At 41.4% G+C, this 20,040-nt stretch overlaps 5 protein-coding genes across 7 annotated transcripts in view; 4 read left to right on the forward strand and 1 right to left on the reverse strand.

The window, feature by feature from the left end:
* The window catches only part of LOC109477601, a 5,038-nt gene extending 2,181 nt beyond the window's left edge, over positions 1-2,857 (forward strand). Inside the window, exons 3-5 of the mRNA XM_019778944.1 lie at positions 841-891; positions 1,023-1,178; positions 1,778-2,857. Coding sequence (XP_019634503.1) covers positions 841-891; positions 1,023-1,178; positions 1,778-1,954 — 384 coding nt within the window. The 3' untranslated portion in view covers positions 1,955-2,857. The remainder of the gene's footprint in view (positions 1-840; positions 892-1,022; positions 1,179-1,777) is intronic.
* Positions 2,858-3,128: 271 nt separating this feature from the next.
* On the reverse strand, positions 3,129-11,232 carry LOC109477597 (vesicle-associated membrane protein 7-like). 2 transcript variants are annotated; one of them, XM_019778934.1, is made up of 9 exons: positions 11,155-11,232; positions 9,607-9,760; positions 8,669-8,726; positions 8,479-8,528; positions 7,796-7,883; positions 7,289-7,379; positions 6,746-6,813; positions 6,196-6,288; positions 3,129-5,824 (listed from the first exon to the last, which is right to left on the reverse strand). In XM_019778934.1, the coding sequence occupies exons 2-9, from the start codon at positions 9,750-9,752 to the stop codon at positions 5,756-5,758; spliced, it is 663 nt and encodes a 220-aa protein (XP_019634493.1). In that variant the 5' UTR covers positions 9,753-9,760; positions 11,155-11,232; the 3' UTR covers positions 3,129-5,755. The 2 variants fall into 2 exon arrangements, with proteins under 2 accessions (XP_019634493.1, XP_019634495.1); XM_019778936.1 differs by having other exon boundaries at positions 9,607-9,756; positions 11,155-11,225.
* Positions 11,233-11,420: 188 nt separating this feature from the next.
* On the forward strand, positions 11,421-13,988 carry LOC109477611 (DNA-directed RNA polymerases I and III subunit RPAC2-like). The gene is made up of 5 exons (XM_019778955.1): positions 11,421-11,489; positions 12,097-12,194; positions 12,465-12,541; positions 12,822-12,901; positions 13,640-13,988. The coding sequence occupies exons 1-5, from the start codon at positions 11,457-11,459 to the stop codon at positions 13,715-13,717; spliced, it is 366 nt and encodes a 121-aa protein (XP_019634514.1). The 5' UTR covers positions 11,421-11,456; the 3' UTR covers positions 13,718-13,988.
* Positions 13,989-14,936: 948 nt separating this feature from the next.
* LOC109477480 (uncharacterized protein PB18E9.04c-like) lies at positions 14,937-16,098 on the forward strand. The gene is made up of 2 exons (XM_019778763.1): positions 14,937-15,665; positions 15,850-16,098. Exons 1-2 carry the CDS (start codon positions 14,937-14,939, stop codon positions 16,096-16,098), a joined length of 978 nt encoding a protein of 325 aa, XP_019634322.1.
* Positions 16,099-16,120: 22 nt separating this feature from the next.
* Positions 16,121-20,040, forward strand: part of LOC109477534 (WD repeat-containing protein on Y chromosome-like) — a 58,479-nt gene continuing 54,559 nt past the window's right edge. For both annotated transcript variants that reach the window (XM_019778828.1, XM_019778829.1), the window contains exons 1-2: positions 16,121-16,222; positions 16,958-17,020. In XM_019778828.1, the coding sequence (XP_019634387.1) occupies positions 16,179-16,222; positions 16,958-17,020 (107 nt within the window). In that variant the 5' untranslated portion in view covers positions 16,121-16,178. The remainder of the gene's footprint in view (positions 16,223-16,957; positions 17,021-20,040) is intronic.

A 20,040-nucleotide genomic window follows, 5' to 3' on the forward strand; every position in this document is an offset into this window, starting at 1 on the left:
AGGCCCTGGTTTGCATGATGATGTTCAACTACAAATGCCGCAAGAATTGTACTGCCGTATTCCAGTCTTTTCTTAGCAATTATGCAAATTGGCCTTCATTTGCATGAACATGACATTGATACTTCGTTTCACTGGTCGACAGGAATTCTGCTGCTGGCGACGCTGTTTCTGGTGGCGATTGTCCGGTCTGTCTCCGCCTTGCCGGCCGGGGGATCCCCACTGAGGGACCGAAGGCCTCGCTTCGTGCACTACGCAGACTCCGACAGTCACTACCATCCATGTGGGAGTAGAGGGTTCAGGAGAGACCTTCAACTGACCGCGAAAACTATCATTCAGACCAACGATACTCTGACAATGATGGTAAGCAACCGTTACAATATAGCATAGCGTAACTTCGTGTTATTTTAAAGCGATTTCGCATTCAGGACTGGATTTTCCTGTTCGAGTCAGGTCATTCTTTTAAGGTAGTAAGTTCAATCAATCAATTTCCATACGTTGTTTACTTACCTTTATTATTGTTATTATTAGTAATTATGCTCTTAATTGTAAAGGAGCGGGACACGAATATAAGCCTGCAGCACATTCATTCTGTATAGGTTATTTATTCTACATTCTCTTTTAATCGTGTATTATATTTAATTTCTGTATTGTTTTTATATGCATGTGCAATTGAAAATAAACAAATCTTGCCTCTTAGCATACTGATACCTGTGAAAATGCGATGTCGCTGGTGGAAATGATTTCTTGTTTATATCACAAACTGGTTCCAGCTTTTTATGGGTAAAAATCGTTTTGCCGCCACAGCATATCACGACTATTTGTTGTGCTTTCTTTTTACAGAAAGAGGACGCCTTCATGTCTGGTGTTCCGACCCCCTCCGTTGTCATCGAGGTTAGCCATTGTTTTGCCTTAACAAATTGAAATTTGTCACATCATTTATTGATTCAGGAACAGTGGAAATGTTTCCTACATCTCTGTTCTCAATATGAACTGTTCATAGTGAAATATTATGTATTACCCAGGAGGGCAGTGGTCTGGTTTCGCTGTTCCACAACCTCAGCAGTTACGAGCTGACCATCCCAACTATCGTCCTGCACAGCTACAGCGCCACCATGCGGCAATCGATGCACGACACCGCCAGTGACCTGAACAAGCTGCTGTTCAAACTACGCTTTACGGTAAGAAACCACGGATATCTTTCGCGATGAAAAACAGTAAGTTGAACGTGTAATGTACAGCTTCGACTTTTCTTTCATCATTGCTTTTGACGAGTCTGTCCTCGGTTTCCTGAACTGCAGTTTCTATTTGTTCTGCCAGAGGGCGCTTACTTAGATGATCTGATTGATTTGATTGATTGGAATTGTAACAATTCAATACACGTGGGACACAGGCGGCTATTGCTGGTGTAGTGACCCACACCAAATATTACAGAACACATAGCAAGACATATATGGAATAGAATTTAGTCTCCACAAATCACAAACTTGGGGGAGAAAACCCGCACCATATTCATGTATTCCTGACAAGAAAAGTTATCTGTCACCACAACGTCAAGACCATAGCATGTTCAGGACAAAAGATACAGAAACCAGAAGTTCTGCTGCAGTACCAAGGTCAGCCACCAGGAGGCCTCTTGTCAAGGTCAAATATGTGCGGAAACACACACACACCAAAATTATTCACTTTTTCATGGAGGTAACAAAACAATAAATTTGATCTGAAGCCTGCGTCTTTACTTGCCTTTTATCTGTTGAATGACGTACCTTTCTTCCCCTAGTTGCGTGCGGCTGGAGAGTTGGGTGACCAGGGTTGGACGGTGGAGCCTGTTCCTCTCCTAGACGCGGGGGACAGCGATTACCAGCACTACCGTCGAGACTTCACCTTTTTCCAACAGCTTTTCCAAATCCTCGAACTGCTGAAAGCTGAACTGGAGGCCAGGCTGGCCGAATGTTAAAAGTATGAAGATATTCCACACTGTTGTATATGATAGTATACGTATACAATCATGAAGTGTCGTCAGTATCTGATTTCCAAGATTTTCAAGATTTATAAGAAGTAAATACCAATGGTATTCTAACCTGTTCAAGTGAAAACTGATAGTCTTTTCTGTAAACTATTGTCAGGATACATAATATTTATCTATTTATAGTACATTTATATATATAGAAAGAGAGACTATAAGTCATCAAAATATAATTCAGATTGTATTTTAAACGATAGGATATGATTATCTAATTTTCAATATGATGCATATGGTATGATGCATAATCATAGATTAGAACCATCAGCGATTATTAGATATCTAATTAGGAACATCAAATATATCTATAAAATAGATATATAAACTAGATATTTCTTTACCCGTTTTATCTTTCTTCCTCTTGATATTTCATTGTGTCTATTACATATTAGAGTCTGTCTGGATAGATATCTGCAATGTTATAATAAAGCAAGATTTGCATCAGGTTTGTAACAGTGGAAATAAAACTTATGCAGAAATGCTCACATGTTGTTGTTACTATTCCTTGTTGCTGTGTTAGAAGTAGAATGTAGACAGCATTGCACACAATGAAGAAACAAGTTGGAAAAGGAATAATGGGGATAAATTAAACTACTAGAACTGCAGTGCTTTTTTCGCCGCTATGGGGCGCTTTTGATATGTGACGATAGTAATCAATGTATTGGCTAAGCTGTTCCTAGACCTGAAGCGATTTTTCTGGCCATTACGGGGCGCTTTTGATCCATGGTGTGGTGATCTTGACGTCTCAGAAATAGTAGTATAGCTTTTTTTATGACTCTCTAGTAGAACGGCTGATAACATACAAATACATGAGATCACAAAATAAAGTATTTTCCACATTGCATTTAATTAGTATCTTAACACTCTCTGTACACATGAATAGCAGCGAGGAATGTGACACAATTATACAAGTAGGATAACTAAAAACCTCAATTCATGTTGCCTCATACAGTGGCATTACCTTAATGGCAATTCGCCCTTTTAAAACATGCCTAATGGTGGACTTACCAATTACTACTAAGTATCTAATGCCAGCACAGAAATGAAGAAATCATGTCTTCAAGTACCAGAGTTATGGACCAAGGATGCAAAGAATCGTTTTCTCCTACAACTGTCATGGAGTGAAATTCACTTCCACCAAGTACATTTGGGGCATTATCACTCACTCTCACTCACTAGACAGCTTTAAACAACTCCTGCTTACAGTTACCAGGTTAGGTGTAACAGGTTGTTTGGTGTAATACACCAAACATGGACATGCTGAAGGGCGGTTATACAGGCTATACAGATTGATGCATATCTCTGTAGGACTAAAACCATGTGGAATGAATATTTTCTCCAACACTATATATACTCAAGAAACAATACAGGTGATATTCTACTGTTCTGCCACTAAGTTCTCTGCACCGATGCATTTGTCTGACAGTTTAACTATTCAATTAAGATGTAGATACTAATGATTGAATATGTCAATGAAGGTTAGACATCAAGGTAATGAGATACACTAGCCACTGATAAAAAGTAGTGGATGCTACTTGAAACGTCCAACAGTTTGCAAGTACAAAATGTAGTTGCTTGAGTCACTGTTTTCTTGTGCTGTTTGAAAACTTCACCAAAAGTAAGTGATAATTTATAAAGTACACAGACAAAGCAAAGCATGGCTACATTACTGGCCCAATATTGTGTCATTCCTGCTACACAAAAGTATCAAGTTACAATTTTATATTATGAATATATACACCTATTGAAGCCTTACCGATGTACAAGACTAGATACATGTATATATGTACACACAACACGTACTAGCAGCATTAAACAATGCAAGCCAGCATGTAACATAGCAATGATCATTATACAAGGGCTAGGTCATATCTATAGAGGATGTATACTTTGAAGTAACCAGAATTTTTTAAACATTAGTTATCTACATTGACCACCATCTTTTACGAGCTCTTGTATCCAAAAACATGCTTTATCCAGAACTGTGTCCAGGCATAGTTGGGATATTCAGACCTATCCAGAACCATGCATGGGGCAGAGTTACATTCTTGGATACACGTAGACTGTCCAGAACTGTGCCTGATCCTAATGCTAACCCATTCAAGCACAGAACTAGGGTTCTAGATACGATACAAGCCTAGCAAAATTTAACAGTATAAATACAGTCTCTACACTAGGAAAAAAATCATGTAAAAGCAAATATCTATAAGTAAATACAGTTGAGACGGAGTTTGCTATGCAAATGTATAGTGAATATATTGTGAGTCAGTAGCACTCAAATTAGTGGAAATCAGTCTGAGAATGTTGAAAATGTGTAAAACTAACAATGTACATGTACACTGTAGGTGATTTGGGCTTGTCTGCAGTTAGTACCGATGGTATAGGGTTTAGATTTGTAAATGGTATATAGTGTTCCTCTACAAATTAAGCTTTGGTTGTGGCAATAGTCAATAACTAGCACTACACTGGATATACCTATGGATAGTCTTGTGTTAGTGAATAATTATCAGTATAAGTCAGAATCTACAGGCCTTTTTGCTTAAATTTAATCTAATATTTTGCTCAAATCTGGAGACTAAAAGCATGAAAAGGACTGACTAAACTAGCCAAAAATGTGTTCCCAAAACAATTTATTTTTCCAAATGTTGTATTTTTATTTTCCTATCAAAAAATCTTCGCATGGCTTTAAAATACAGAGTAGCAAGACAAACCAAAACGATACAGGGCAAAAACATAACAGATACTGGCTTAAGCATTTAATGTCCTTATCCAGATCTTTCAACAGTGTACAGGATGAAGCAATCAACTTGAAGTTAATTTTTATTGCATAAATACTTTGCAGACAACACTTCCTTTTGACAACACTTCTTTAAACAGGTTGAATGGTACATGTATATCCCTTAGGTAATTCTTAGCCACTACAGAAAACTCCACTGTGGAGGAAAGTTCTTGGGATGAACTAGCCTGGTATCCATCCTGTTCTAGCTCCGATTCACTTTTCTAATTGTACATCTGCAGAATAGCCTGGCACCCAGCCCAACTGTAATGTTTAGTCTGTATGTCATGCATTATTACCTCCATGAAAAAAATGGAGGTATTGTTTTTGGCCCGTCTGTGTGTGTCTGTGTTTCTGCATATTTGAGGTCAGCATAACTTGAGAAGGCCTTTATGGATTGGGACGGTGTTTGGTATGTGGGTGGGTCTTGGAAAGACCAAGGTCAAATTTGGGCCTCCCGGTGGCTGATCTTGGTACTGCAGCTGAACTTCCAGTTTCTGTATCTTTTGTCCAGATCTAAGAAGCAGTGTAACCACATTACCATATCGTTACAGGGGCCATGTAGATCAGAACTCTGTTTATGGCAAATATCTAAATGCCAATTGTCTATGAAAGTGTGCCTATTCAGCACTGTGCGACTATTCAGCAGTGTAAGCAATCAGAAGAAGACACATTGGCAGAATGTACTGCACCTGTGTGAAACCTGAATTTTTTTTACAGTTTTTGTTGGATGTCTGGTCAACATTGCACCAAACATGAAATATTTGAAAACTATAGTAGATGGGATGTCATCCTTAAATATGCAAACACCACCTTAAACATGACGTTCTGCCGATGTGCATTATACGTCACAGGTGAAGTATGTTCTGCCAACATTCTTCAAAGGAGTGAACTGGAAGTACAGAACAGAGCAGATACCAGGCTTGGGATAAACACTGAGCTGCAGAGGTGCAGATCTTCTAAGTCTTTCTGGTACAGGGCCAGCTCAGACCTCCACATGCTGCCGACACGATGAAGTAAATTATCAGCTGGAAATGCAAGAAAACAACAATCATATCAATAGTTTTCAAAAAACTTACATATATTTCAGGGTAGAGACTTTCATCCGGTAAACTCAACCCTGATCGGAGCCTTTGTCGACATAGACCTCAGAGTGCTATGCTGTTTCCCTATTTACAAATCCTGTATTTCAAGTCAATCCATTGATATAGTGACATGAATCAATGTTGAAAAGTTGTCTTTCTAGGTGTATATACAGTGAATATCTTTTGACATATGCAGGTTTCACATGCTCCCATGCATACACAGTTTTCATACCATCACGTTTCTGCCTGCATGTAAATCATGCCTTAGTCAGGCAGCTCTGTCAGAAAAAGAGAGAAATCTGAGTCAGACTTACGATGATGACGATGGCCAGAATGATGGTGAGCTTCAGGTTCTTCATACACATGGATCGCGCCAGGTTCTTACTCGTCTTCTTGAAGGTCACAGACTGTGGGAGGGGGGGCACAAGGTCAAGTCCTGCATTCTAGTGAGGGTCTGCATGGGGGGGGGGGAGTCCTGGCAATGCTTAACAGTAAATTCAGGCAGCCCGGCTGTTCTTGTGTAAGGCTTTGGGAATGACTACAATCTCAGTAGATGTCGGCACCAAACAATGATTGGCAAAAGTAAAAATCATGCCATGTCCTTCATTCCACGATCTTTAAGACTGCCCTACACTAATGACAACTAGTTTTTATAGTTGTATTCAGGGGTTATTTGTGTATCTGCACCTGTGCACCTGTGTAAATCACCCATTAGGTAACCTGGTGGATAAATGGAACAGAGGTTACAGCTCAGCAGCTGTTGTATTTGGGACGAAAATGTTTGTACTTTAGAGATTCAAAGGTAGATGGATGCTTTGTAGGCATGGAGAAGGCTACAGATGTTAATAACTTGTAAAGACTTACGGTTGCCTCCAGGTCTTCAGTCTTGTCAATCAGCAGCTCAAGTCTCTCTCCTCTGGCTGCTATGCTGTCTGTAAGAATAGAGCCAATACATGTACAATATAACAGAGGCAAACAAAGCATAAGTCCATATGAAGTCCTCCCAACCACAGTAAAGAAATGAAAACTGAAGTGGTATGGCCACGTGTCATGGTCATCAGGACTAGCCCAAACTATCAACAGTACAGGGAGGAAGAAAGAGAAGTAGACAATGGAAAAGATGAGTGGACAACATCAGAGAATGGACAGGCTTGAAACTAAGTGGAAAATGAAGACCCAGATAGGAACAGAAAACCAAGAATGGTGAAGTAAACTGGTTGTCAGTGTCCCAATGGTCTACCATAATAATTAAGACTAAGGGATTCACAAATGAGATGTGACAATCTCTTTTAAACCATACAAATAATAATCTTTCATGATAGTAAATAATAATCTTGCATGTTACGTAACTCTGTTATCAATGTGTGATTTTGCACATCAGTTGACAGTAAAAACATCATCACTAACCTATGTTTTTCACCATGATGCCCTTCAGTTCATCCAGATCCCCCTGAACCTTGGACACTCTGTCTACGTCCTTACTCTCCGAGAAATGTTTCTGTGGAATCAATGAAGGTTAGACATCCAGGTAGAACATTACAAAATGCAAAATACATCACTGCATTTATAAAAGAGAAAGCAAAGGCAGCTATACCAGCTATTACAGATACAGAAATCAGGTGACGCGATAAATTGTCTGAAGAGTTGTTACAGATAGCATCCACTGTGATCTTTCATCATTGACAGAGATCGAGTCTGAAAATAAGTGAAACTTTGGACTTGTCAAACCCTGTAACCATGCTAATGACTCTGAGCCAGTCGGAACTTTCCAATACTCATGTCGTATATTCAAATATACAAATGTCAATCATTTCTCTTTTAACAGGTGTTGGGCTATTTAGCAAGGGACATGATCAGAGAAGCGAACCAGACTGAGAGCTAGAAAAGGCTGGACACCAGACTAATGTTCCTTACCATCTGTGTAGACAGGACTCTGGAAAACTCACTGTTCATGGCAAAGGGAAGTGCTGTCTGTGCCCGTGCTCCATAGGTTGCCTGGAATCTGGAAATAGCAGCAAGATTTAAATACTGGGCAAGTCCCTACATACGCATATATATATTAGCAACCACTGTTTTTTTCTACAAATTAGATCCATTATTGGTAGGCATATGCAAAGTATTAGTGGGCATATGCAAATCATTGGTAGGCATCTGCAAAGTACTGGTAGTAGGCACATGCATATTGTTGTTAGGTATATCATCAAACTACCACCTACTTTTTTTGTCTTAAAGCTGCATCATGTAACATTAGGGCAATACAAAAAGTAACTTTTTTGTCATTTTTTTACAAAGAAAGTTGAATCAACCCTACTTCATTGCAAGGAGTGTCACTGAGGAAGTGGAGGTGCCAAAATATGATACCTCACGAGTGTGTTGAAAAGCTGGAAACGTAGCTATCAGCCATGTTTGTTTACATTCTAGTAGTTTGTGGTGGTACCACAAACTGAGTGCTCCTCGTGTGGGCTGTTTTGTCACTCAAATCATGAACCGTGAGGGGAATGTAAACTTTTGGGCCCACATTTTTCAAACTGTAGCAGTAACACCTACTAGTACTAGACTACATACTACATGGTTTTAGGAAGAAAACTTCAGCTCACCTTCTTTTGACTTCATTGAGGTACATGAAAGCCTTGGATCGTTCAAAGTCCTGTAGCAACAAAGGGGAACTCCAAATAAGGGCATGTTCATGTTTAATACATTTCTGACACAAAATTTTACTCCAAGCATGGGAGACATGTATATATTTTACTGTGTATGAGTATGAAGAATTATCATTTCTATACTCACATCATCAGTGATGCACAGATAGATGATCCTGTCTTCTGACACATAGTGGAACAGGTAGCTGAAAAATTAAAACATAGAATTGTTAACATCCACTAACAATCATAAATACAACACCAGGGCCATGACTGACTCTTCCAAGCACCGGTATACATAACATTCTACTAACAGTAAACTCAATACAATTTCTGATATTCTGATGACATTCTTTTAAGCTGCATTAAGTTTATAATACATAATGTAGTGGTACATTTTTTAACTGTTAGAAATCACCTCTAGAACTAGCCTAGTAGGCATGAAGCTTAGTGATATACATGTAGACAAGTATATGGAAGTAACAAATTGGATAGAAACAAAAATTAGTTAACAATGGGGGTCTGCATAGCACTTTTGCAATATAAGTCATAGCAATTGGCTATTTTCACTTACTATAATTGGCTATATTCATGCTCATAGGGAAAGCTTTCAACTAATTCATACCCAGATGGCTACATGATGCACAATTGATTTTGTGAATTTCACACTAGGTAATGCGTGGACGGTTCTCCTAAATTCATAGCAATGTCCAGACATCCAATGCAGGCTCTGGTATTATGTCATGGTATCTGTGCTCCATATACATGTCATTTTGGTCACATTTGCATGGCACAAGACTACTTAGGATAGGAGATCAAATTTACTTGAACACACGTTAACATCTTAGTTTAGCCCATTTTTGACTGAGAATTCTACCATAAGCAAAAACTAACCCTCTAAGTTAGTCTGTCAAGTTTTAATTGTTTTTATTGTTATTGGAGATCAGAAAAGCCTATGTTAATTTGTCAGATTGTTCAGGAACAGGTACAGGTCCAGACCTGTACCTAAACCTCAGTCCTGTGTACCAGTTGAGTACCTGTACCTGATGTTAGGTTAAGGTACACAGCTATAGAAATAAAACTCACCTTCCATGTGAGTACGTCAGTTTGGCATTTTCCGGTGACACTCTGGACAGGATCTGTTCTGTGACTTCTGAGAAGTTCCCTGCACAGCTGGCAAACTTGGCCAGGACTGTGGTCCCTCGGGCAACAACACTGTACAGGATCGGCATCTCACTGTCTGGGGCATGGGGGAGAGGTGTCAATATACTGTATCTGTATCTGTATAACTGGTATAACCGCCTTTCGGCGTAACACACTAGTTGTACATTACTAGTATTAGGAAAATGTGCTAAAAGTATGACTTCTCAGATACAGATAGTAATGCATACCTAAACCCAATTTTAGGTTCAGGTCCGGATTCAAGTCCAGAGGTTTAGGTTCAGTTCCGGACTTGTAAGTCCGGACCTAAACCCATGGCATATACAAAATTGCATGTTGGCAACCTTGCAATGTTGTCTGGGTGAAAGTTTGGCCACATAACATAGAGGACGGTACTTGACGATGCCCGATGGCAATGTTTTCTTCATTTTGCAGCAAAGATTTATAATCTACGGAAGGTTTTAGGTGGTTTGGAAAGAAAAGGGGTATGTGAAATGGTCTTTTATGGTATTAAGTCCGGACTCGATTCTTGACTTTTAGGTTTTTTTTTACTTGAACCTAAACATTCTTACAAGTCCGGATCCAAGTCCAGTGAACCGGTATGCATCACTAGATACAGATATTACATTTATATGGATACAGGGCTAGAAATATCACCTGCAAATGCAGTGCAGGTAAAATTGGAGCTGCCCAGGTATTTTTCATTTCCCAGGGATATTTTGATGTCTACCTTCACCCTGTTCCATGTACTGGGTTTATGTGGGTTGTCATTAGAAATGATCTGTGGTGGTTAAGTATGCAAATTGATTGTACAAGTACTAGTAATCATTAAAGTAAAGAGTTATAATTAGTGCCTCCATTCAAAACTAATTACGTGATCAAAAAGATAAAATTTTAATAGCTGGGCCAGTGTAATGCCATGTACTATATGTAAGGACATGTCCTTGTGTATACCTAACCTAGCAATGCATTGTCCTTTTTGTCCATGAACAGAAAAGAGAATTAAGTGTTGCTAACACGACTCTGTTTAAAGGTGTTTATTTAATATAATGTCTAAGGAAGTAAATTTTATTTGGTGAGTTAGTAACTTAGTTTCACTTCAAGTTCTGCTTTCTGGTGACTGAATCAGATTCACTTGCTAAATCATGACATTGCCTCACCAGCAACAACGGTTTTGCTTTTTTGTCAGTTTGCTTTTCCAGTAAATCGACTCAGCAATTTTCAGTGCCTTCATGAAACGGTTACGTTTTTACTCGTGCAAAAACAGACAGTTTTTTTGTCTGAGTCATAGTCACCTGTGTACGTGCAGAAAAAACATCGTCAGGTCTGGGCCAAATTCTCACCGCTAGGAGCCAAAATGGCTGTACCCAAAACGATCAAGATGATCTCCAGTCTATAAAAGGCTATACGACGCAATATTCCAGGGCTTACAAGTACCAGTCGGCAACAAATAAGGAGAAAAGTGGGACAAACCTTCCTAACTTCTTCCGCTCTCAGCAAGATGACGATGTTTTGAAGTCATATGACTGCCCTGGGGGCCTTCGTATATTCAGGTGTTTGATGTTACAGGTACACTGCCTGATCATATACATCCGCATAATATGTAAAATTAACTCTGAAATGTTGCAAAACATTTCTTGAAATTACTAAACTAAATGCATTTTGATTAGTTTATTTGGTTTTAAGTGAACTCTGTTCATATAGATGCGTTAATTTTGTTTCTACAACTTAGGCAGGCACCAATCGCATCGGCAGACAGACAGCTATCTTCCAAAATGGCTGAACAGCAGAAGAAAAAGTTGGAAGTGGTCTGTATACTAAGGTTTTTCTTGGGACTGCTAGGGTCATAGTAACCTAGCTAGCTTTATAATGGTGCCTAAGTTGACTTTTAAGTTGGCAGACGTTAGGTAGTCGTGATCGCTGTATACTTGTTTAGATACTAGCCGGTGAAAGTGAAACAAATATGCCCCCCTCCCCATACTTGTTCTAGCTCCTGTGCACGTGTAGGAACTTGTACTAACGTTATGGGAAACAATGATAACGTGATATCCCTCCAGACTGCTCCCATTTAGGAGCATTTGCTCCCCAAAATCAAGTCGTGTGCCTAGAAAATTTTGATACGAGCACCGAGTGCTCCCATCAAAACATGCATCATAATGTCTATCTACATCATGGACTGCAAAGCATAACATTAACAGTCATATCTTGAGTCACTGTATATTTGCTTTTTGATCAAGATGCTTTCAATCAGCATGTTTCTATTTACAAAAAAGCTATGTATTCATGCAATGCCCCGCAAATTTACATTCGATACAATGATCTACCTTCAAAGTGATCCATCTAGATTTTGTTGGTGCACCAAAACATTTTGTATTGGGAGCATGATGCTGAAAGTTTCTATTTGTATGTCGACAGGTGCAGACTCTGGACAGTGATGAGTCGTGTCAGACATTTGTCCTTCATGATGAGGATCACACCCTGGGAAACGCCCTCAGATATATGATCATGAAAAAGTAGGTAATGTATATAAAATACCGTATATGTATCATCCGTCATTACAAGAATGACCAGAAGATTGACTTTGAAAATCCAGTTTTGCCACCCTGAAATTGTGATTGGATGCCAAGTTTCTCATTCAAAGTCACTTTTACTGTCTTTTAGTTCTCATGTCTCTGATAGTCACTAACTTAGCTTAGTACTCTGCTACTTGCGAGGTGACAAAATATTGAATTGCTGAATTTTGACATCTGAGTGATTTGAATTGTCTTTTATCTTTTTTTCAGCCCTGATGTGGATTTCTGTGGCTACAGTGTGCCTCATCCCTCAGAACATAAAATCAACCTCAGAATACAGAGCAGAGGTACCAGGTTGTTCTATGTTCTTGTTGTCATACATCCTGTCATTTAGGTCCACAATAAAAATAACTAACCTGACTAAATCACACTACTAGTGGCTGACAGTTTAAGTTTTTGCCCCACAAAAGTGGATCAGTTGGGATTCTTGAAAGAAGACTTAATAAAGAATCCTGTAGTAACCAGACTTAATAAAGTTGGTAACAGCCAATTACAAATGTACCAAGTCTGAGCCCTGTCATTTTCTTAATGCCAATGACTGATGTCTACTTTTCTGTGCCATGTTAGGTCCTCCAGCTGCAGACATCCTGAGACGAGGGTTAACAGAACTGAATGCCATGTGTGACCATGTGCAAAATACATTTGAGGTGAGCAGTAAACAGATACAGCCAAACCTGCACAAGCACAATGTTTTGTATACTACCTGTACACATAAGGAAGTACATACAGTAAGGAAGAAGAAGATGGTCTCCCGTGCTCTTGCCCGAGCGTAGGGTGGTGCCCATCTCCATTTCGTAGCCTTTGGGCAACACACAATTGTGCAATGCACTACAGCAGGGGGCTGGTCCGCTGGTAGTACTGTGTGTTTGACCTTCCCACACTCTTTCCCATATGTGCTGAGTGCTATGCAGAGAAAGAAGTGTGTACCATTTTTAAAGTCTTTGGTATGACCCGGCCAGGGTTTGAACTCACGACCTCCCGGTTACAAAGCGAGCACTCTACCAATTGAGCTATTGCACCGGTTCGTACATAAGGACCACCTGGAAAATGTGTCTTTTTTTTGTGGTCCCTTAGATAATCCATTGACAACCTGTCCACAGACACCAGATTTTTTGTTGGTCCTTGAGTGATCTTTTTGGGCAATCTCAAGTCTTTGGTATGGCCTGGCAAACATTCTACCTTGTAGGCATATTGAAACAGAAGTGAATCTCCAAGCAGATCATACGGTGGCAAGGCAGTATCCATTGGCCTTAGGAGGGACCATTAACCACCGAAAGTCGCTCCTCTGGCCAACAGATACCACCTAGCCACCGTATGATCTGCTTGGAGCTCAACAGCAATGTTGAGATGAATTTTATTGACTAGTTGTGTTTTGTTTCCTATAGGGGGCTGTTGAAGAATATAAGATGAACCAGGCAATGCAGCCAGCAACAGAGAACACTGAGCCCATGGAGACTGGATAGCAACTTAAAACCTTTAAAATAGTGCCACTTTGTATTATACAATACTTTAACCATGAGAAGACTCAGACTTGTCATATGATTTTTATGGATATTTATAAGTGTTGGTCCGATAGTCCATCTAATGTTCTACTCTCCAAGCAGATATTGGGAGCTAAAATCGTTATGTTTTTCTAGTTTCCCATTTCTGTTAAGAGGTAGTTTGTGATAGAACCAGGCAGCTAGGAAACTGTAAAATTTTGCCTCTCTTCATCTGCTTGGAGATTATGTAGCTTATCTGAAGAAAACAATAAAACATTGTTGAAAAAGTGTGATATTGAGTCTGACATTCTTTTCTTCTAATGTACATGTAGTTAAGTTTATGACTCAGTATTCACTTGTCAAAATAAAGTTCCAACTCCAAGAAGATCTTTTGGTGGCTACAAGACAGTATCAAATTGGTGATACATGTACATGTATTAAATTCACCACCAAAGTTTGGTTGAAAAAAAAGATTCATTTACCGGTACAAAAAAAGTCCGATGAAAACACGTCAAAAATAAAACCAGAGCTTAAAACCTCTGCTTGGAGAGTACAGCAAATGACCTGCCAAGGTAAGGCGAAACATGCCGGATCCAGGAGTTTCCTTAGTGGTCCTTTTTGTCCGTGAAATCGGCCGATCTCAGTAATTTATTACCCGCAGCTGTGTCGTTTTTCGTTGGCATGACATCCCAACATTCAAGCCTCGGTCGTTTAGTGAGAGTGTACATAAGTTGTATTTCAAAGACTACACGGTTTGTGATACATGTGTATCCAACAGTACTAAACGGTAGCAGTGAGTGGTGTGGATATTATAAAACCGTTCCGGAACAGAACGTGTATTAAAACGTCGCTGTTGTTCTAGAGCGCCCGCGTTTGTGTGTTTAATTCTCAGATGTCCCTTGGCAACGTTCAAGTCTGGAGGCTTGAAACCTACAGGGGAACTTTGATACCTAACTATGGTTGTCATGATCAACTTACGGTATAGCCTGTTCCAGAACAGAGCGTCAGCATGTGTGTGTTTGATTCTAGAACGTCCCTTGGCAACGGTCACTTCGAGGCGATAAACTTACAGGAGAACTTTCATACCTAACTACGGTTGTCATTTCTCAACGCACAACAAAGCTTTGCTCATTAATTCTAGATCGCTAGCTGCCGTGACAGGTAACTTTGTTGAGTAGTCTATACATACCTGCTACCGAAGATGAAGAGCCACAGTGGATCGGAGAGGAAAGCAGGGGATGCCAAAGGTAAGCAGGCGGCGTCGGTGGTGTCTCTTACCGGCACCGAGTCCACGACAGGCGGGCGGACGAGGAAGAAGCGGAAGGGCCCCTCCACACACTCGGTACGCAGGTGTGAGTCGACCCGCCCGTCCTCCAGCATCCCCCGCCCTCCCTCTAGTAGGAGAGTCACCAGCAGCCACCACAGGAAATGTCGCAGTAGTTCGCACAGCGCTCCGTCCAAGTCGTCCGTGCCTAAACACGGAGCTACGGATTCAACAACAAAAACAACAACAAACTCTTCCACTTCGGTTAAAAGGAAGAAATCCGCCAGGAAAACGTCTGTGCAGAGCGCCAAGGTTAAGAGAAGTACCAGAGATGACAAGAAGCGTGTTTCTACTGCATTACCATCACGGGAGAACACAGTAACCCCTGACAGCAGTCTTGAGTCTGTGGTAAGAGTGGAGTATATTCATATTGCTCACACGCATGGTGGTGAGGAACAAGAGGTTCAGCCACCGGAGGAAAGTTCCACACACTCGGTACACAGGTGTGAGGCGACCCGCCCGTCCTCCAGCATCCCCCGCCCTCCCTCCAGTAGGAGAGTCACCAGCAGCCACCATAGGAAATGTCGCGGAACGTCACACAGCGCTCCGTCAAAGTCGTCCGTGCCTAAACACGGAGCTACGGAGATAACAGCAACAACTTCTCCGGTTAAACGGAAGAAATCCGCCAGGAAAAGGTCCGTACAAAGCGCTAAGTTTAAAAGAAGCACTAAAGATGACAAGAACTTGAAGAAGGGTGTTTCTATTGCACTGTCATCAAGGGATGGCACAGTAACCCCTGACAGCAGTCTTGAGTCTGTACTAAGGGTGGAGTATATTACCCACACGCAAGGTAGCGAGGAACAAGAGGTTCATACACCTGAGGAAAGTTTTCCTTGCGAAGTCGAAACCTGCAAAGCACTGGCAGGCACAGGTGGCGCTAACAATGACAACAGCGCCGCGGTCAAGTACGGTGAAGAAGGTGGGAACGATCCGGTCATGGTCGGAAGAAACCAGTCAGAAGATGGGCGTGACCACGACAAGGGGAGGGAACCGGTTGCCCGTCTCCCCAAGAATGACGTGCCCAAATCGCCGTCACTAAGAGAGGCATCCAAGCAGAGAAAACCCGCGTTGGTATGCGGCTCAGTCAGGGAAGCCTGGGGATCAGCAAACACTGACAACATGTCGGACAGGAAGGACCAACATGTCCGGTTTTCGTCGTCCAGGTAGGCTTAATAAGTGAAGACACTCGCATATGTATATTCCCTGGTTGTCACATGTTGCTTAGTTGCAAAATATGAAGATTGTTTGCCCCCCAGAAGCTAAGAGCGTGTGTGAGATATTATATAGGGTACAGTTAAATATGTCCTAGCTAAAGGAACGGCCTAAGTACGTTTTTCTGGTGTTTGACTGAATGGCTTAAGAGTAAGTACGTGTTCAAACAATGTGAAGAGGAAGGAAGGACCTTACTTTATACCATAGAATCCGTTTTACCAAGGAGGTCATCTAATATCCAGACTAGAAATGCATTTTACGACAGTCACTTTTGTATGTGTTTGTATCTGTGGTAACGAAAGAACGTACGAGACTGACCAGATAAAATAAAATAATCTCTAAGTAGATCTTTTGGTAGCTGCAGGACAGTATTAAATTGGCAAGAAGGCGTCAAACTGGCCGTGCAGTACCCATTTGCCAACCGATGTTTGGTTGTCGTAACAAAAAGATACTAGTACAAGAAAGAAAGTCCAATAAAATACATCAAAACACGTAAAAAATAAGCCCAAGCCTACACCTCTGCTTTAAAAATAAATGTATTTTAGTAAAATTTGTGCCGATTTTAAAAAAATTCTAAAGGTTTGTGAAAAAGTCCAAGACTTTTCATGTAAGTATAACGCTCAGAAACCCCACTCCGTAGCTAATATGAAAAACCCCTTATTTTTTCTTCAATTTTATCCATTTAGTTCCCATCGAACGGACTTCAGCGGTAGTACCGATCGAGGGACGAGCCAAGACGAGGACAGAAGGTAACGTTAGGAAGTTATCGTACCCAAAACCGTGCCTATCTAGGTCTATGTCTGAATGCGTTGGCAAGGGTTAGGATCTGAGGCACGGTTCTGGGTAGTCTCTGTGTATATCGAGACTAGATTTGCCCCCAAGCATGGTTGGAATATCCAGTTTGAGAACCGTGTCTGAGCATGATTCTGGATAAAGCACGGTTCTGGATACAACAGAGGTCTACTATCATGTCAGATTAACAGGTGTTTTCTTTCAAGAAACCATAGAAGATGTGAATCTATTATCTTTTTTATGCCACGCACTGTAAAAAAGGGCAGGTGACCGAGTCAATTCGTTACAAATTAGTACCCCAATCACGTCCCTTATCTGTCATTTACTGATGCGTCAATGGCTCGGAAATGTAAACAAAGCTCCAGGAGGTACAATGTACATTTGTAGCTGGCATATTCTAGTCAGGCACAGTCCTTCACACGTTTGAATATAGCCTCTACCAGGCTTCAGAGGCTGCTGGAAGGAGTAGAAATCGGCCATCGTAGACAACATACGGTTACCAGAGAAGCGACACACTGTACCTCTTCAGCGGACCAACTTCTCTGGCATGTTATAATATGTCTATTTGGACAATTTCTATTCTATCCAGCCGCTTTTGAAGTGGTACAGGCAACCTTGTTACCCTAACAGTGGGTTCACTGCCCTTGACAACGCTGGACAGTAACTTTAAGCCAGCTAGGGAGAACAATTTGCTAGGTGTTAGGGTAATTTGCCCGCCCCTTGTTGTTGCGTGGGCTCACTCTACGTAGCTACATACTAGTAGCCCTTTGGGAAGGCCTGGCGGAGGCTAACAGTAAACCAGAGACCGGGTGACTATAAAAGAAGTCACCCCACAGAATAACTAGCTCCACAAGCCAAGATGTTGAGAGGATTTATAGGGAAACCAGAGTGAAGAATAATTAGAAGCACACAACGACATCGTTGGTGATCATTCCCAGATCACGCCCCAGTCTTAACCAGGAACATTCTCCTGCCCCGAAAGTGTCAAAACAGATGTCCGCACAGGGAGGTACGTCAGAAGGAATCAGACACACCTAGGAGGTTAGTAGGGAGTTCGAACCTCCTTGGACACACGTACATAGCCTCTACCAGGCTTCGGGGCGGCTGGAAAGAGTAGAAATTGGGCAAATAGACAGATAACATGCCAGGGGACTTGGTCCGCTAAAGAGTACAGTTTACTGTTCCCGAAGCCTGCTTGAAGTGTTTCCACTTCCATTTAGCGGACCAACTCCTTTGACATGATATCTGTCTTTTTGGCCAATTTCTACACTTTCCAGCCGCTTCTCGAAGCCTGATAGAGGCTATACATATACATCCTCCCTTCTAAGTTTTGAACAGCTATTAATATTAGATATATGGAAGTCAGTTTGTGGTTTGCTAAATGGTCTGTAGCCAACCTCTTCAATCCAGACTCATCGGCATCAAATACTATTTTTAGCATTTTTGAAAGAAGAATCCACACTGCTGTACTTGCCAACTTGACCACAATGTTCTTGGCACGCTACATAGTCTCGCTCATATCTCGCCCGTTTGGAATAAAATCTATAGTCTGGATGCCGGACTGTTTCCAGGGTGGTAGTGGGCGTACATTGGCCAGATCCTCGGCTCCTGGGCCTATATTATCACTCTCCAAGCAGAGGTTTAGGCTTCGGCTAATTTTGACGTGTTTTTAGGTGTTTTTATCGGGCTTTCTTTCTTGTACTGGTAATTTTACCCCTGTTAAATGGTGACTACCTGGCCTGGCATTACGTAACAGCCTGGCCGTTCTTGCAGCCACCAAAGATCTGCTTGGAGATAAGACCAACATGCCCCCAAGAAGATTTGGCCACAGCCCCCTGAACAATAATGTCGTTGGTTAGACTACAAAGCCCGCCGCACGTAGACTAATGAGTGTGGATTTGCATTGAGGGGTGACCAGGAAGTTTTTAAAAATGCATAGGAATGACACATGGTTCCTAATGTAAGCCTAAAAGCGGCGTAGCGCCCCTGATCACTCCAAACCGGTGTGTGCCGCCCAGACTTGTCATCCAGGCGTGAACGCGCGTCAGCCGGGCTTCTCTCCGGGTTTCACACGTCCAGGCGTCACTTTCTTAGTACACCCGTGCCCAGTTATTCATGAAACAAGCACTGGTAATTGATAATTAGCTACACTAGTATTTAACAACATTTTAATTGGTCCGCTAAAGGAGTGCGGCAGACTGTACGGACCAACTCACCAGGCATGCTATTGGCCAATTTTACTTTTCCCAGTCGTTTCTAAAGCCTGGTAGAGGCTACTGTAATCGTGGTTTGCCACTGTTTTGATATCGTTTTTTTTTCCTTCACGCTTATACATAGGTCTTATTTTTTCTAGACGATGGCTAAGTTGCCTGAGCGGTTAAATTTTATTTGTGTACAGTATGGCCAATTTTATCAATGGAATATGATGCACGATGTTTATGTATAATTAAAAAGACAACAAATTATGCTAGATGTACCTCAGCGATCATTAGCCTCCTTCGCAGACTTGTTGGGGTCGGCGTTATTTTTTTCTGTGAGCGACGCGAGTTATTCCGCGGAGGGACGATTTTGCTGCCGAGGGAGTTTTTGCCGTGGAGGGAAGGTTTTCCTTGTTGGAGCGCGAAACCTTCTCTCCACGGCAAAAACTCTCTCGGCAGCAAAATCGTCCCTCCAGGCTACGCGGCATATTACTCGCGTCGCTCACAGAAAAAAAAATAACGCCGACTCCCAAAAAGTCTGCGAAGGAGGCTAACGGTGATGACCTGGCCAGTTATTCTCATTATTTGTACTCTCCAAGCAGAGGTTGGTGGGGCAAGATCGTCACCGTTTTATATATGCCTCGTTTTTTTTGTCGCCCCCCACCCAAAAAAAAAACGAGGCATATATAAAACGGTGACGATCTTCCCCCACCAACCTCTGCTTGGAGAGTAATTATTTGGCCTAATTTTACGGATTTTGCTCCTGTGTTGTTACTGGT

This window comes from Branchiostoma belcheri, unplaced genomic scaffold (assembly GCF_001625305.1).
Source record: "Branchiostoma belcheri isolate BF01 breed outbred unplaced genomic scaffold, Haploidv18h27 scaffold40, whole genome shotgun sequence".
NCBI lineage: Eukaryota > Metazoa > Chordata > Leptocardii > Amphioxiformes > Branchiostomatidae > Branchiostoma > Branchiostoma belcheri.